The sequence below is a fragment of the Plecotus auritus genome, assembly GCF_963455305.1.
Source record: "Plecotus auritus genome assembly, chromosome: 5".
Lineage (NCBI taxonomy): Eukaryota > Metazoa > Chordata > Mammalia > Chiroptera > Vespertilionidae > Plecotus > Plecotus auritus.
The window spans coordinates 91,482,335-91,500,455 of record NC_137776.1 but is presented as its reverse complement, the minus strand read 5'-3'; the positions used below and the strand labels follow the sequence as shown (position 1 = coordinate 91,500,455).

At 56.8% G+C, this 18,121-nt stretch overlaps 1 protein-coding gene across 1 annotated transcript in view; it reads right to left on the bottom strand.

Moving 5' to 3' along the window:
- Nucleotides 1–8,649: 8,649 nt before the first annotated feature.
- Nucleotides 8,650–18,121, bottom strand: part of GLI2 (GLI family zinc finger 2) — a gene marked incomplete at both ends in the record, with an annotated part of 171,810 nt that continues 162,338 nt past the window's right edge. The window contains 4 exons of the mRNA XM_080668094.1: nt 8,650–11,081; nt 12,523–12,859; nt 14,331–14,612; nt 16,034–16,198. Coding sequence (XP_080524220.1) covers nt 8,650–11,081; nt 12,523–12,859; nt 14,331–14,612; nt 16,034–16,198 — 3,216 coding nt within the window. The remainder of the gene's footprint in view (nt 11,082–12,522; nt 12,860–14,330; nt 14,613–16,033; nt 16,199–18,121) is intronic.

The window sequence follows — 18,121 nt, the reverse complement described above, 5'->3', positions numbered from 1 at the left end:
ATTGATTCCAGAGAGGGAGAGGGAGATAGAAACATCAGTGATGACAATCATCCATTGGTTGCTTCCTGCATGCCCTTTACTGGGCATCACAACCCAGGCATGTGCCCCTGACCAGAAGCAAACCTGGCACCCTTCAGTCCCCAGGCTGATGCTCTACCCACTGAGCCAAACTGGCCAAGGCAAGGTAGGTAATCTTATGTATGAGGCCTGAGCTTCAGATGAAGTTTCTTTTGTTCTCTTCCTATGGATATCCAGTTATTCCAGCACCACTGGTGGAACAGACTATCCGTTCTCCGTTGAATTGCCTCTGCACCTCTGTCAAACATCACTTGGTCCTATTGTGTTGGCCTTTTTCTGGGCTATCTATTTCAGAAGTTGGCAAACCTTTTCTGTGGTGGGCCAAGCAGTAAACATTTTAGGACCATGGGCCATATAGCCTCTGTCTCATATCCTTTTTTAAAAAAGTGCTCTTAAAATGTAAAAACTATTCAGAGCTCAGCATCATATGAAGATAGAGCGTGGCCCTGGCTGGACGGCCCTGCTCACTCTGTGCACTGGCCGCATCTGTCATCAGTGCCACCTGTCCCGACTGTGGCAGCTTTGCAGGAAGTGGTCAGGCTTGGTGGGTGCTCCGCCCACGCTCGTCCTTCATCGGTGCTCTCAGACCGTCGTTTTCACTCACGAGATTGTGGCCATGCTTGGATTTATGTCCACCATCTTATTCTTTGTGCTGCCCCCTGGGTGCTTTGTTTATTTGTTCCCGTTCCCCCTTTCTGCCTTCCTTTGGGTCACCTGAACTTTTTGTTAAAATTCAATTTTCACGTGTCTGTTCTGTGTTTGCCGCCCCTGCGAACAGTGAATTTCTGTCCTGAAAGCACCAGCTTTACAATGACCGTGCTGAGCTTTCCTCAGGCTCCTCGAGTCCACACTTTGCCACCCCCCGTGGAGAATGCTACGTAGCTCACAGGGCCCCTTCGCCCTCTCCCTCTGTCATCCATGTCTTATGGCATCTACCTGCATCGGGAGCCCCATCACACAACGTTATACTTCCTGCTTTCAACTGATGAACAGATTTTAAAGAACTCAAGAAGGAAATCTTCTCTATTCACCCAGCTACGTGCCCTTCCAACTGTTCTCCCTCCTTCCGGGCACTCCAAGTGTCCTTCTGCGGTGATTTCCTCTCTGCCTGTAGAAGGACCCGCTGCAAGGCTTCTCCTGTTCTCCTTCATCTGAGAGTGTGTCTATGAGTGACCACTCTACCTTCCTCCCTGAGGGATATTCTCCTGGGCACAGACTTCCGGGTTGACAGTCCTTTCCTTTTAGCATTTAAAAATATTCCACTTCCTCTGGCCTCCAAGGTTTCTCATGAGACATCTCCCGTCCCTTCAGGTGAATTTCTGCTTATCTTCAAAACCTCGCCCAGGTCTTACTCCCATTACAACTCTGCTAATTGAACATGCCCCCTTCCTGCCACCCTCCCGCCCATCACTCCTTTCTGTGCATGACATCACACACATCACACACACATCACTCCATGCTGTAGTGATTTAGTCTCATGCTGGGCTCACCCACTTGTTCTCTGTCATGTCCACCAGCTGAGAGAGAGAGGGGGCGGGGAGGGGGAGGATGGGGAGAAGGAGGAGATTAAGAAGCAGCAGTTGAAGACTGATCTTTTCAGGAACCTCAGATGACCTCTGAGCTCAGAGAATGTTCCTGGAATTGCACTGATTAGTCAACGAGGGTCCTGTGTCGGGAGAAAGCAGGGTGCCATCACAGAGGGGGTCTCTCACACCCAATCAATTGCAGGGAATCCCCAGGTGGTTCAGGAAACGATTGACGAGGGTTTGCGTTACCGTAGACTCACTCACTCACTCATTCATTCTTCAAGTGTGAGATCCTGGTAACACTGGCATTGTGCTCAGAGGACTTCAGTGTTTGCACCCAAAGGAAACATGTTTTAATGGTAATTTTCTGGAACCACAGCAGAGGCCAGTGGAGTAGACTTTGAAGTTGGAAGGGCCCATCAGAGACCCTCAGCCCAGTGACAAGCATCTGTTGGTCCCACCATGAGATTCTGCGTGAAGGCCTTTGCTCTCCACTCAGCCCAGCCTGCCAGCCCCGCCTCCTTCCTCTTCCTTTCATCCAGTAGGAACAAAATGGAGCACAACCCAGAACTCTCCAGGGCAGCTCAAAGCTTCTGCGGCATCCTCCCTGTGCACAGAACGGCCTCTGTCCAAATACATTCTGAAGGGCCCCTCACAAGATTCAGCGTCTCTGTATCTCTCAAAGCTTTGTCCCGCCCCTCCTTCCCGAAGCCCTGGAACTACCGGTTTGCAGACACCTGAGCAGAATTAATGGAAACTACTGCTGGGCCCCAGGTGCTGGACCTGGGAGGCCACGTGAGTCAGAGGTGGCTCCGGCCCTGGCGGCTCCCAGCCAGGCAGAGGGCAGGCTGGTGGTGCCGACGGGGGGCCCTGCGTCTGCAGTGTGCTGGGGGGCCAGCTCACCTCGGGGGTTCTGGGGAGGGTTCCAATTCTTTCCTAATGTGCGCACAGCTCTTCCACGAGTGTGCCTCAGTTCATCTGGTATTGAACTGGATCAGCTACTTTCAACCTTTTTCACCTCCTGGTGCACATAAACCAATTACTAAAATTCCGTAGCACACCAAAAATATGTATTTTTTCTGACCTGACCAAAAAAAAGTATAATTTTGATTTATTCACACCAGATGGCTATTGTGTTGGCTGTTGTCATTTTTCTGTTTGACAGTCAAAGGGAAAAGCGCTCAGTGCCCCTGACTACATAGGCTGGTACTGCATGTTTAAACACTCTTGCAGCCACCGGTTGAAAATCGCTGAACTAGATAGCTGGTTTCAAATTCCACTCTGTGTCTCCATGTCTGTGCCACTGGAATTGCGCCGATTAGTAGATGAGGGTCCTGTGTCAGGAGAAAGCCAGGTGCCGCCACAGAGGGGGTCTCCTAAACCCACTCAATGGCAGGGAATTCCTGTTGGGTGGTCAGGGAGGCGGGATGTTTGGAGGTTCTGAGTCTCCGGCTCCCAACTTCAGCAGGATCAGCTGCAGCTCCACTTTTAACTGTGGCCTTGACCTTACAGAGCCAATTTCACTCGAACAAACAAAGGCGTGACTGTTAAAATTGGAAGGCCTAGACGACCACGGTAGTTGTGCCCATGACACCCCGGATTCACAAGGTCTCTACAGAATGGGTCGTGTGGACATATAAACTTGGAAAAGACCTCTAGGCGTATGAGGCTATTGGCAACGCGCAGCGTTTGAGTAGGTAGTAGGCACATTGCAAAGGATTAACAATAGGCTCTCTGCAGATGAAGAGGGGGACGCCCTGGTTTGTAGTGTTTGCCAATTCCTGTGGTGAAAACTCTCCCATTTGGCCAATGGCCAATGCCAAGTAATTAAAGTGAAGTCTCTGAACGCAGAGTTTGGGAAGAGGTGCAGGAACTGGCTTTGGCATATCACTGCTGACGGCACCAATGAATGACCCCCCTGTCTTCCCCCTTTGTGTGTAGAACCAACGAAGATACAGAATCAGAAGGAAGATGGCAGCTACAAGGTCAGGCTTATCAAAGCTGGGTGAGTGGGCTGCTAGATCGGATTCTTGTTCAGATACCTGTCTCTTTAATTCTAGAAGCGTGTGCTCCCCTTGCCAACATGGGGCCCAGGCATGTGACTTGCTTTCTGTCCAAAGCCGAGGCCTCGAGAGGCTTCCTGTGCTTGGCTTGTCCTGTTGTGCTTGTGCCATCACTGTCAGAGGTCCAAGCCCGCTCAGGCCGGGAGAGGTGGCACCGAAGAATGAACTGCCTCAGCGCTCACCCAGGCAAGGTCCCCTCGGCAGATGCATAGATCCCTGAGCGAAATAAAGGACTTCTGGGCTGCTGTGGTTTCTTTAGGTGGCATTATTGGGCCTTAGTTAACTCATTCAGAAAATGGCATGGGAGGCTGCTGTAACGAAATCCTCAAACAGGTAGCATAGGTTTGGAACTGGGCAGTGAGGAGATTTAGAGAAGGTTAAAAAGTGGCAGAAAAGTGGTGACCCATGCTATGTGGTGAAGAAACATTTGGTAGAAGCATTGCACGTGGTGATCTGGGAGGAGGAAACGCACCTGTGCATTTATGGACTTGGGCAGCGGTTTCCAGGGACGGCCTTGTGACCTTGAGCTTCTTCAAGCCATAAAGGACAAGGTGTTTCAAGTACAAGATGAGTTCAGAAAGGAACCCGCCATTCACATGTAGAATCTAGAAAAGAAAGTTATTTCTCATCTCCAGTCCTCCAGCTGCTGGAAGATCTTCGGATTAAGCCTTGGCCTGAGGTACCCAGACCCAGTCCAGGCCAGGCCGGAGGCATGCAGCTCCGAGCAGAGAGTTAGGGATGTGCCCCTGGGTTGCAAGGCTCTTTGTCTGAGGGCCCTGGAAGGAGAAAGGTGGCTCTAGAGCAGGGGTGGGCAAACTTTTTGACTCGAGGGCCACAATGGGTTCTTAAACTGGACCGGAGGGCCGGAACAAAAGCATGGATGGAGTGTTTGTGTGAACTAATATAAATTCAAAGTAAAGGAGCGGAGGGGAGAGCAAGAGAACCCTCAGCTCCTTTGGCTCTGCGGGCCGGATAGAACAGCCAAACGGGCCCGATCCGGCCCGCGGGCCGTAGTTTGCCCACGGCTGCTCTAGAGCATCCTCTCAGTGATTACGGGGTGCCTAGGAACCTTCAGGGCATGGCCTCACACAGCCCGAAGGTACCCGTAACCAATGTAGAGAGGAACTGGCCCGACTGGAACCATCCATGCAGAAGAGCCGCAGTGTCTGAGAGGGCTGATGGGCAAGTGCATTGTGAGCGTGGAGTACAGGGGACTGAGGCTTTAAAATGGAAAGGACCTCGAGGCTCCCAACTTCCTTCAGGCAAGAAGAGGTAGAGAGTTACTCCACCACATAAGGGGACACGCCTTCCAGTGCCCGCTTCCGGAGTGGCAAGGATGATGGAGGAGGAAGACCCCCAGTGGGGGCAGCGGCCGAGCACAGGGGACTGCGGATCGCTAGGGGCACACTTCGCCAGGGTAGAGGCACGGGCACTTCCGCCCGCAGGACTTCGGGTGCTGGGAACAGTGGCTGCGATGGCAGTGATCCGAGCCCTGCCCACTGCATGCTGGGTGTGCGCACGGGGCAGGGAACGGCTTCTGTAGTTCCTAAGTCTCTGGGTCAAGAAGAGCCACGTCCAGCATGAACGCAGAGCACAGGACCTAGACCCCGAAACTGATGACTGGCTGGATAGACGGGGCCGTGGAAAAACACACTGCAATGGGGAGGACTATGCGTTATCGTTGAGAAATGCTCTCTCCCTCTCATGCCCATGGACGCGTGTCCTTCCTGACATCAGCGACAATGGGTTTGGCCATATGACTTGGTTTGGCCAAAAGAATGAGGTGAAACCGACGGTGTGCTGGTCCTCAAGGACGCACACTTTCTTCTTGCTTCTGCCGTCGCCACAAGAAAGCAGTGCTCAAGCCAGCGTCCTGGTCCTGGGGGAGGACGAGAGCCACGGGGAAGACCCCCAAGCTGCCCAGCCAGGCCAGTGAAAGTAGCTGCCGCGGCTGCCTGCAGAGCTGCCAGCCCGCCCAGCCCAGCCGGGACCGGACGCTTCAGCTGACCCAGGTTCAGGAGCTAATACATGCGTCTTGCTCCCGAGGTGAAGGCTTCGTGGACATTGTTAAGGCAGCACAATGGCGGCTATCGTTCACTGACGGAGGGTGCGGTCACTTGAATGGCCACCTCGGGCTTCTTAAAGCTGTGGCTCATCCTGCCGCAGGCAGCACCGAGCAACTAAGGTCCTCAAGCAGAGCTGAGCTGCTTCCAGAAACTTAACAGCAAGCGAAGGTGCCGAGCCTGGAGCTGGACTTTGAAGGAGGCGGAGGAAAGGGTGGGCCAGGCACGCTCGGTCCCCCTCCTGAGTATGCAAGCAGCGGGGCGAGCCCCCAGGAGGAGCGAGGCCAGGAGTCAACTCTGGCTGCGTCTTTTCACCAGGAAATTGCTGCCGGGGAAGTGGGGGTTCCCCTGACACTTGGGACGCTCTGCAGAAAGGAAATGGGCTAGGTCCCATTTTCCTTGGTGTTTCCTATGCCTGGTGTTTCCTTGGTGTTTCTGTACCTGGGAACCTTCTTCAGGCCACATGCCCCCCTGCCCCCACACACACAGCATGGCTCCGAGTTTAAACACCCTCCATTGGCTCACGGGCTTCTTCCCAGTGTGCCACCCAGTGCATTTCCTCAGAAAGAGGAGGGGGCACCCAGGAGGCTCCCCCCACACCCCTCCCCGCAGCCCAGCAGCCCTCTTCCCTGCTGTCCCGTCCCTGTCCAGAGCTCACCCCAGGCCTCATGCCCTAGTCACTGGCCCCACTGGGTGGCTGTCTCTGCCAGTGGTTGACTGATCTCTTACTAGACCTGAGCCTCCCCATGTACCTGCCAGGGTCACCTCCCAGGACGGAGCCCTGCTCAGGGCTGCTCCCCACGGGCTCTTTCGCCCATGGCTGCTGCCGGTATCCTAGGCTCCAGCTTCCCGTCCTGACTATTTCTGCACCAGAGCACAGAGGGCCTGCCCGTTCTCCTTGCCCCACCCAACTCCCATGCCATCGGACTGCCCCTCAGAGAGGAGGCTCTGGGTGAGGAGTGCTGGGGCTGCCCCTGGGTCTGGGACGAATGGCTCTCCGAAAGTCAGTGCAGATATTCAGAGCAGCCCCTGGAAGAGCAGCCAGATACTGACTGTTACATGCTAACCCCACCCCCACCCCAGACAGGCAGCACACACATAGCCAGCAAATGCGTCCGCATTAAATATTTCTGGGCAAATGTGAAATAGTCCATTCTGACACTGTTGAGAAAAAATACAGCCTAATTTCTGTTCAAATGCACCAAATTTACTGCCCAGGGCCTCATTAACTGTGTCAAGGAGGAAGCAGATAGACAAAATAAATTATGAAAAAATTACTTTTTTAATGTACAAAAAGACTTATTTACAAGTTGAGCATGTCATCTCAATTCATAGCAGGTAGAAAAAGCTAAAAATGTTGTGGAGATATAAACTTGGCTGGATGCCTCACCTACAGTATTTTCAGGGACGATGTCTTCTGTACAGACGATATACAGGGTGGGAATCCTGTGACATCCCCGCTCAGGGAATGAATGACCACCACAGCCCAGGCCCCGGGGCCCCTCCTGGGGCTGTGATTTGGACAGGGCCTTTCCTTGGAGCTTAACAAAGCCCTGGGTGTTCTGGGATGCAGAGGGCCCGGTAAGGTATTGGCCTCTCCTGCCTGAAGCCAGGGTCACAGTCAGTCTCAAGCTCCTAGTGGTGCAGTTGGTTTTGGCAAGGATGCCACGAATTCAACATGGGGAAGGGGGGCGGTGTGCTGGGGAGGATGCACCACTCATCCTACAGTATGTTCAGCATGTCTTCTGACGCCAGTTCCTAATCCCACCGGAACAGGAGAGTCCAGTGACGTCCTGAGCCCCAGGAATCAGCCAGCTCCTTCCCCTCCCGCCCCACCAGACGCCATGCACATCATCGTTCTCTGGAACGAATGAGGGCAGAGGGAGGGGGTCCAGAGGTGCCGGGACTTGGCAGGGACCCTGGGCCGCTGGCGAGTGGGCAGCATGGCCGGAGGCAGCTGGAGAGGCTGCCATCAGGGCCTGGGGGAGAGTGGGCGGGCAGTGCCCTGGGCAGACGGGGCTGGGCAAACATGTGACTCTTCCTACCCCAGGCGCCCGAGGCTGGGCCCGTGCGCTCTCACTTCCTAAAGGTCCATCCACGCGTGGTCCCTCGGTCATCCCTGGCCCGCAGCAGCTCCAGCAGGCCCGAGGTATTTAGAAGTGCGTGTTCTTTTCAGGGAGGGCCACGTTTTACATGCGTGAACACTGTAAACACGGCCTGGAGCGGCCTGCCGCTTCTGAGCACCCCCGAGCATCACGGTGTGTTCTTTCCCTTTTCTGGCAATATTCCCGATCTTTATTCATTCTATACACGTGGGCCGTCTGCCAGGTGCACACCTGGCTCTGCCAGGTAGAGATGCCGGTGCTACCACCCTTGAAATCAGGATGTGCTCCGAGTCGCCTGGGTAAACTCTCTTTCCTCTGTGACCAGGGACGTCAGAGGCCACATGACCAGCTTGGGGAAGGGTTCCAGGGGCCAGCAACTCCTTGCAGGATTGGAATAGAAGCTCATCTTCCTGGATTACAGCATCCAGTATGGCTTTCTGATTCAAACCCAAACATGGTCCTCTGCCCTTGTCCTCGTGTACTTGGAAAGCCCTGGCCGGGGACCCCTCTGTGACAGGTACGAAGGAGCTGAGCAGAGTGGTCCTCTACTCAACAACACCAAAGGCGGGAGCACTGTGTAAACGAGCCTTCCTACTGAGGTTTTTTCAGTGTTCCAAAAATAACCCCAAAGAAGACCAGACAGGATGCACTTAAACTTGCCTTAAAGTACTGTGGTCTGAACCAGCCACTGGCACCATCCCCCCCTCCCCCCCGCAGGCCTAGTAATACTTTTTTGGAAGAAGACAAAATGGATGACACCCCACTGTGGAAATGACGGTTCTTCGGAGTCCGCTCAGCACCAGGGGCCGGGGCCTTAGGTCATCATGTTGAGGAACTTGCTTTCCTCGGCCAGGCTGGTGAGCATGGAGCTCATGTCCCCGACGGCCATGTTGCTGATGCCCATGGGGACGGAGGGCAGAGTCAGGGAGCTCCGGGGGGTGGTGAGGCGGGAGGAGCTCTGGGAGAGGCTGTGGAGGAGGCTGGGGCTCAGGGTGCCCGAGAGCAAGCTCGAGTGATCGCCGTCATCCATGATGGCGTCGAAATCGATCTGGGAGGCCTCCAGCAGCTGGGAGTCCACAGTGCTGGACACCTGGTTGACCCCTGGCGAGGACAAGGGCTGGGGCTGGAGACCCTCCGGGCAGGCCTGTGGCTGCGGCGGTTGGGGCCTCATGACCTGGCAGCCTACGTGGTTCTCCAGGTCTCCATTCTGTTCATACATGTGGATTTGGCCATAATAGTAGAGCATGTTGTGGTCCTGGGCTCCACCTGTGTCCTGTGGGGGCAGCTGAGGAGGTAAGGATGCCATAGTGCCCATCGCTCCCTTGGGCACAGACTCTGCCATCTGCTGGTTGGCTGACACAGCAGCCATGGCATGGCCGGTGGCCCGGGCGTAGGCCAGCTGCTGCCCAGCACGTACCACCCGGTGGCGGCCAACAGGGCTGGGCTCAGGAGGTGGCCGGGGTTGCACTAGGCCGAAGCCGGGCCCAGCCAGCCCCCCTGCAGCCTGCTGCAGCTCCAGGAAGCCGGGCTGGTGGGAAGGCAGAAGGCTGGGGCCCTGGTGGTAGCCCTCCTGGCTCATGGGGGCTGCCAGGTGATGGCTCTGCTGTGGGTAGCTCTGGGCTGCATGAAGTGGTGCCATCCCGGCCAGGGTGGCATTGGGGGCCCCAAGTTCCCTGCGTCTACTACCCATCATGGAGGGGTCGGGAACAACTTCCATTTGCTGAGGGAGCCCCAGGTGACCGGGCTTGGCTGCCAGGGTGCTGCAGGATGTGGGGAATGGGTGCAGGGCCCCGCCCATGGTGCTGGTGCTCAGCTGGGGGTGGCCTTGGTCGTAGCTGGCGTGGGGGCTCGCTGTGGTGGTCATGCTGGGACACTGGCCCCCAGTCCCTGCCTGCCGAAGCTGTTGCATATGATTTACCCTGGGCCCGGAGGGGGCTCCACTGCAGGGCTGAAGGAGTGGCTGCGCGCTGCCCAGACCCCGAGGGCTCGGCGGCAGGCCCTGTGCGCCGTAGCCCGGGTACTGGCAGAAGGCCGGCTTTTGCTGCGCCACCGCCAGGTTGCCCTGCAGAATGGGTGGAGGCTTCCCCTGGCTGCTCAGGGCGTCCATGGTGCCAGAGCTCACCTCATTCCACTGCACAGGCATGCTGCTTTTGCTCGGGCCAGAGGGGGCGCCATAGCCCAGCTGGCAGCCTCCCAGCCCAGGGGCGGAGGGGCCCACGTTGGAGTCTGCAGCCACCATCCTGCGTTGGCCGTGCAGCCCTGGGCTGGGCAGTTTGGGGTGTTCAGAGAAGCAGGAGCTCTCGGGGGGATATGCCTGCGGGGTGCTGTCACCCAGGGTGCCCGCATGTGCCTTGATGTACTGAACCACGTCATCGGGCAGCACCAGGTCATCCTCGGGCAGCAGGAGGGGGCCCTCAGGCGCTGCACCATCGGTCCCCACTGCCATGGCTTCCATCACCACGTTCTCGCTGATGCTGGGTGGTCGGGGGGAGTAGGTGCCATGGGCGAGGCTGCCCTCAGAGCTGGCGGGACCCTGCAGGTGGAGGCCGCGCCTCTCGGCAGCGCAGGGCTGCAGTGGGCCCGGGTTCACATTGTGGGCGCTGAGGAAGCGCTGCACCCGAGGCGGAGCTAGGGCATCTGGCCGCCTCACTGGGTCACTGGCCCGCCGAGCCCCACTGCCACATGCCTCGTGGGGGAAGGCGGGTGCAGGCCCTGCGTGGCTATAGGCCAGCCCACCACTGCCTCGCCGGGGCCCCAACACGTGCTCTGATGCGTCCAGCAGAGCCAGCCGGGTCCGCAGGCTCCCACGCTCCAGGCCTGGCAGTGGTGTGGGGGGCGGCCCACCTGTGGCCGCCGCGTACTTGGCTCGCAAGCTGTACTGCTGCGCGGGCGTCAGGCTGAGCGGCCCTGTGCCCACCCCGCTGCCCTGGCTGGCCTCGCTGGAGCGCCGGGATGCATCTGTGGAGATGGGATCATAGGAGTCTGCCGAGCTGGCCTGGGGCGGGCGGCCAGCGCCCAGGGGCGAGGCCTCGCTGGAGCGGCGGCTGGAGAAGTAGGGGGAAATGCCGGAGGAGCGGCGGCTCACCGTGTAGGCCGAGCTGACTGTGCTGGCGGAGCTGTCGCGGCGCTCCTGCAGGTGGCTCAGCACCGTCACCTCGCTGGAGGACAGCTCTGACAGCCGCGGGTTGGGTAGCAGCCCCAGCGGCCTGCCACCCCCACCGCAGCTGAAGTTTTCCAGGATGGAGCCTGTGGGGAAGGGAAGAGGTCAGCACGGGGTGGTGGGAGCGGTGCCCTGCCCGCTGGGACCAGGCCGAGGCTGCAGCCCGGAGCCCTAGGACACGGCTGGCGCCCAGCAGGCACTAAGCTCATGATTTCTGATGGAAGCAGTAAGGAGCAGTAGGTGGGTGAACGTGGACCTCATTGTGGAGGGTGGGCAGCAGAGTCAGGGCCGATGCCGTGTGGCTCTCCCATTGCCTGGCCGGCCCTGAGTTCCATCCAGCTGGTGCTCTGCATTCCCAGCTGTGGACGGTGACCTCACCATGGACTGAGCTATGGAGAAGATCCCAGGAGGCCTGGCCCTCACCCTCTGGGGGGGCTGCCAGTCAGGATCCTGGGACAGGACTTACGGTGTGGGGGGCAGGCTGCTTGTAGGGAGGGCCGAGACCCATGCCCACGGGAGGGAGGAAAGGCAGTAAGGTGGGCAGGAGAAGTGAGCAGTGACAGGCCCGACGGCCTTGGCAGACCTCACGGGGAGTTCCAGGCCTCAAACAGCCCTTACACTCTGGCAATGATCAGTCCCTGGATGGAGGCACCCTGGGAAGGGTGACCTTGGTGAGTCAGCTGTCAGTGACCCAGGCGATCTCTGTAGGAAGCGGAGATGTGAAGCCATCTGCTAGCAGTTCCCTCAACAGCCGAGTCAACAAGTCCTCCCTTAATGAAGAGCTGGTGGTGCATCCCCGTGTTCACGTCTCCCTAGCCCAGTCCTGGGTCCACACTGGCCGTCAGTCCCCGAGGGAGCCTGGAGGATAAGTGCCCTGTGGCTGCTGCACTGCCTGGCACAGGGTCAGCACCCAAGAAGTGCTTGGTGAAATTGCCTTCCATCTCAAAACTTGGCCAACACCTCCTGAGGTTGAACACAGGGCTGCCTCCTACAGGAAGTCCTCCCTGCCCTTCCCTAGTGGACAGGCTTTCTCTCTCCTCCACACAGATCTACCTCCGTGCTGTTTGGCCATTCTGCGGGTGACTGTGCATCTGATGGCATGGCCTTCAAATGAATGCTCCTTCTAACCACAGGGTGGGAGACTGTATCACTCCTGCCCATGGCCTTCGCCACGGTGCCCACAGCAGGGGCCTGATAAGTGGCCGAATGAATCATGAGGACGAGGATGATGTGAGCAGGGTGTGCCTGTTTTTAGGGGTTGTAGGGTGCAGCATGGTGTAGTTGAAAGAGCCTGGGCTTTGCAGCCACTCAAGCCTGGGCTAAGTCTCAGCTCTGCCATTGGTTTAAGTGAGGCCCTTTCATCTCTCTGAGCCTCAGTTTCCTAGTCTGTGCAACGGGCTGGTAAGATCCACCCTATTGTGGCCAGTGAGAGGACACATAGCGCTTGATGGGCATGAACCTGCTGGGTGCTACCCCAGGCTCTATCCCCCTCCCCCGCCAAGCCCACACGCCAGGACCTCCACTCACCACTTCCCGGGAGGGGAGGCAGCTTGGGGTTCCGGGGGTGTGGAGCTGGCCCGGCCCACGAGCAGGAATCTTTAAGTGACTTGAGCTTCTCCTTCTTGAGCTGCTCTAACCGGTGCATGGCGGTCATGTGTTGGCGCAGCTGCAGGCCGCCAGCGGAAGGGGCGGCCAGGGCTGAGGTGTCGGGTCCCGGGGGCGTGTCATCCAGCGCTGTCAGGTCTCCCAAGCTTCCAGGCCCTGTTCCCGGCATGTCCACACCGCTGTCATTGTTGGGGGCACTGCCCAAGGGAGAGGGCTCACTGCTGCAGGATGACTGGGCCCCAGGGCTGGCCTGACACAGCTGTAGAGGACGTGGTGAGGTCAGACTCAGAGGTGTGAGAACCACCTGGCCCTGCGCCCATGACTGCACCCACAATGCACCCTTGCACACCCAGGGGCGTGAAGAAAGCTGCCCTGTGAGGACCATTCGAATAATCTCTTCTCTCAATCTTGGCCTCCCCAACTACAGGATGGACCTGAACTGCCTTCAGTACAGAGTGGTAGGTGGAAGGGACTCATTGGCATGGAGAGGACACCAGTAACTGTCAGCCTCCCTGCCCCCCACCATCCCTGTGCTCAGCCCACCCTCACTCATGCCAGCCCGCCCCACCCCCACTCGGAGATGGTGAGTTGTCAACAGGTGGACACCTGGAAGCTGTGTCCACAGAAGCGGCCGCAGCCACATGAAGTTGACATGAAAGGTACTTGAGCATTCACAACAATCCCGATGTGCACGATGAGGCAAGGGACAATGAAAGCTGCTGACGCCTTCTTAGCAGGCCCCAGGGAGCGTGTTAGGAAGGGAAAGGACAGGCGGGGAGGGACCTGTCAAAGTGCCATCACACCAGCCCTGGCTCTGGGTCGGGGCAGAGGGGCTGGGAGTTCATGGCGCATGACAATGCAGAACCCACGGAACCCGGATCTGAGCCCCAGTGAGGCTGATGCTGGAGGAGCTCCTCTGGGCTCATTTCTAGGCTGATTGCTCCCAAATTCCAGACTTTTCTTTGGGAAGCTGCAAAGCTCCATCCTGTCCAGGCACCACCCACATTCCTCACCTCACTCAACACCTTCTGTAGGTCAGTCCTTCTGTCCTCTGCAGCCCTAACCCACACCTCTACTCTGCCTGTCCCTCATGTGGGAGAGGTCCCCACTGCTTGCTCCTGGGCCTGTCAGCTTGACTCTTGCTGCTAGCCTTGCCTGTTCCAATGGTCCTACCTGCCGTCGACCTATCCAAACCCACCTTCACCTGGACAGGCCCCCAGCCCACCCTCACTCATGCCAGCCCGCCCCACCCCCTCCGGCTTCTTGGCTCACCTCAGTAACGTCTATCCTTGGGGGAGGTACAGTCGGGGAAAAGAGGTGGAGACAAAGAACAGGTGGTTAGAACAAAAGGAGTGGAGGCCAGAGGGGTGAGGATGCAGACAGGACAGAGGGCAGGGAGCCGGAGGCGGCTCTGGTGCTGGTTAGAAGGCAGACACCGGGAGCCACTCCCGCCCCTCGCAGACTGGCCACGTGGGGGCAGGCGTTCCCGTCGCCCACAGCCTGCCCAGCACCATAGGACCTGCCACAGAGCTTCTGTGAGGCCCATGGTGGTGAAGGGAGGACAGTCAAGCTGGAGAAAGGAGGCACAATGTGGGGTGCTTAGAGAGGGGGCCTGGGAGGGCCCACAGCTGCAGGGGGCCTCTGGACCCCAGGCGGTGCTCTGGAATGGGCCTCGCCTGCTGGGCGTGGCTTCCTGGGGGTCGGGGCCTCCACTGCCCAACTCTGCTTACCCCGGAGCTCTCGGTCTTGATGGCTTTGAGGTGCAGGCAGTCCTCCGTGGACTGCCTGGTGCTGCTGGCCTCGGCGCTCTCCTCAGAGCGCTGGCCACCAGGCTCAGTGCCGGCCTCAGGGTCCCCATTCTCCTTGAGCAACAGGGCGCGGAGGTGCACGTCGTTGCGCTGCTTCTTGGTCACGTGAGCATCTGGGCCATGCACGGTTTTCACGTGCTTCCGGAGAGAGCTGGGGTCCGTGTAGCGCTTGGTGCAGCCTGGGATCTTGCAGATGTAGGGTTTCTGGGAGAGAAGCAGGCGGCGTTACGGACGGGCCATGAAGGCACTCGGAATGGGGCACTCCCCTCCGGAAGCCATGCCACCTTGTGCAGCCAGCGCATCTGGATGGAAGGGGCCTGCCCTGCCGCCTGTGTGCACCGTTTCCGGCAGGTGAGCATGTGGCTGAGGGAGCCCGCCACAAGCTGGGGGCAGAGATCAGAGACTGGAGGGAGGGGACAGAGCCTGGCATGACCATCCCGCCGCCCTGGCCAGGGCGCGGGGGCTTCTGACATCAGCAGGGAGGGTGACACTTTCCTGTGCCCGTGAGGCAGTGCCAGACCCAGGCTCTCTGAGGGAGTCGGGCTCAGAGAGGCAGAAGAACTGGCCCAGGAATGGGATGAAGACCCAGGGTTTCTGAACCTCAGTTCTGAGCTCATATACATGCACTCTACACCCGCATACATACATACATGCACATTTATATGCATACACACATGTCTACATGCAGGCACACACCCAATACATACAGGCACACACATATACACATGCATGAGTACACATGCTTACAAACACATCTACATGCACATCTACATATAAAGCACACACATACCCACATGTGTACATGCTTACAAATTCACACCCACCACATGTAATTCATACATATGTACAACCACACCCACATACATACCCACATTAACACACACATACACACAGGCACACAGTCACACACAGGCACACACCCCTCTTCCAGGCCAGCTCATCTGTAGAGACTGAGGGGTTCAGATACCTCTGGGAAGACCTCTAACTTCTTACAAGCATTGGAGCAAGTCCCTTTGGGGTTCAAAATGTATCTAAGCCCTAGCTAGTTTGGCTCAGTGGATAGAGCGTCGGCCCGTGGACTGAAGGATTCTGTGTTCAATTCCCAGTCAGGGCACATGCCTGGGTTGTGGGTTCCATCCCCAGTAGGGGTTGTGCAGGAGGCAACCAATCAATGATTCTCTCTCATCATTGATGTTTCTATCTCTTTCCCTCTCTCTTCCTCTCTAAAATCAATAAAAATATATATTTAAAAAATGTATCTAAGCTTTTAGAAATGTTCTTTCTGGAGTCTCCCTGAGTGACAGCATTTGATCGGCAGGGCAGGGCCTGGGAGGTGGGTAGAGCAGACGCCATGGGCTCCCGCCCACTTCCTTCCCCGGGCTCTCAGCCCCGCTAGGGCTCTGGCTCTCGGGAGAGACAAAGGCTGCCTTGTGTCCCCTCACAGGTCAAGCGGGACTGGCGGCACTAGCGGGTAGACCTGTCCTCACCAGCTGCGCGGCCCTGTGTGCTGAGCTGACAGAACTCAGTGGGGAGAGGGCACCTGGCACCTGGCCTCCAGGCGTCTAGAGGCCACGGGGCGATGCATTTGCATGCGTGCCTTTGGGGCCCAGTGCAGCTGGAGGTACCTCGTTGGAGTGCGTGCGGTTCTGGTGCTTGGCGCGGTCCGAGGCGTTGGAGAAGGCCTTGTTGCAGCCCTCGTGCTCGCACACGTACGGCTTCTCCCCAGTGTGGGACCGCAGGTGCGTCTTCAGGTTTTCCAGGCGCGAGTAAGCCTTCGAGCAGCCCTCGAACTGGGAAGAGGCGGGTTTGGTCAGCGAGGGCGCCCCGGACCCAACGCAGGAGCCTGGCCTTGGGCCAAACATGCTCCTCCCCAGCCCTGTCTGCTCCACCCCGCAGTGCAGCCAGGAGCGTGAACTTAGCAGTAACACTTACCTTCCTTTCTGATTAGAAAAATGACACCTGGCATTTCTGGAAAACTTGACCAGGACTGAAAAGTACAGAGGGATGACCATACTGCTGGCGCTGCAGTTCATCTCCATACATTCTTTTTTAAACCAAAATTGGGAATGTAGCATTATTTAGTTATGTTTTCTGCTTGTTAAAATCAACAGCACATTGTGAGACCATCAGTAAAAACTCTTTCAAATGTTATTTTTAACTATTTCCCAATGCCCCTCCCTGACTGGAACAGTTCTGTGCATCAAATGTGCTGAGAATAAAATCCAGAGTCCTCGTGGCCTCGCCCTCGCTCTGGCCACCACGATCTCCTCAGATCCTTGAGCCCATTGGCTTCTTCCAGGCTGGGCCTTGGCACACAGTCCCCTTTGACTAGACCCTTTCCCCCGCCCCCACTCACCTGGCCCTGGACTGGCTCACTGCCTCTCAATCTTGTAGGTCATCCCCTCCAAGAGCACTTCTCTGATATTCTTAATCGTGATAACGACCCCTCCCCCTTTAAGCTCCCTGACACAATTTAGCATGATCTCAATCGCCCTGTGACCCGGCCTTCCCACTAGGGTACAAGTTCCACGAGGGCAGTTTCCTTTCAGGTCCTGTTCATTTCTGTGTCCCTAGTACATAGTGCCAGGTGAAAGGAACACCTTCAGGAAGGAAGGAAGGAGGGAGGGAGCGAGCGAGCGAGTGGCAGGGAGGGCGGGGGACCAGGAGTGTATACTTAGGATCCTGCAGCTGCATCCAATGTACCTGTGAAAACTGGCCTCAGAATGACAGGGAAACGAGCAGGCACTGTCTCATTCCCCATGCCCCCCTATGCCCCCCCGACCCCCTTTATTTCTGACTGTCTGAGCACACGTGTCTCCAAAGGCCTTTGATCTGTTTCTGCCACTTATGGCTCCTGTCGGAGGCCTATGGCTAAGAAAATAACTTCCTGCAAAGGACCCAGAAGAGCCAACACAGTCTTAAAAAAGGAGGACTAATTTGGAGGATTGACACTTCCAATTTCAAAACTCACTGTAAAACTACAATGATCTGACTGTGTGGTACTGGCATAGGACACAGAGGTCAATGGAATGGAAGTGAGAGGTCAGAAATGAGCTCCCATGTGTAGGGCCATCCGATTGTCAGCAAGGGCGCCAATGCCGGCCGAGGGGAAAGAACAGTCTGTTCAACAAATGGGACTGGGACAACTGCAGAACCATGTGCGAAAGAAGGGAGTTGGACCGTCGAGAATACAAAAGGGAACTCAAAATGGAAGAGCCGCCCTATAAAACTATATACAGGGTGGGGCAAAGGAGGTTGTTGAAACTCAAAACTTTGTGCTTCAAAGGAAACTATCAAGAAAATGAAAGAAAACCCACAGGATAGGAGAAAATATTTGCTAATCATAAGGTCTAGGAGAACTACTACAATCCAGCAATAAAAAGACAAATAATTTAAAAATGGACAAAATATTTGAGTAGACATTTCTCCAAAAAAGATATATTAAGAGGCCAACTAAGCACATGAGCAGACACTCAACTTCATCAGTCATCAGAGAAACACGAATCAAAATCACAGTGGCATGCCACCGCAGTCCACTGTGATGGTGGGGATCAGCAGACGGGTAACTCACGCTGGCAAGGACGCGGAGAAGCCAACCCACGCACTGCCGGTGGGAAGGTAAGTAGTGCAGCAGCCTCTCTGGAAACCAGACTGGCTGGTCCTCAAAAAGTGAAACCTAAGAGCTTCTAGCTGACCCAGCAATTCTGCTCTAG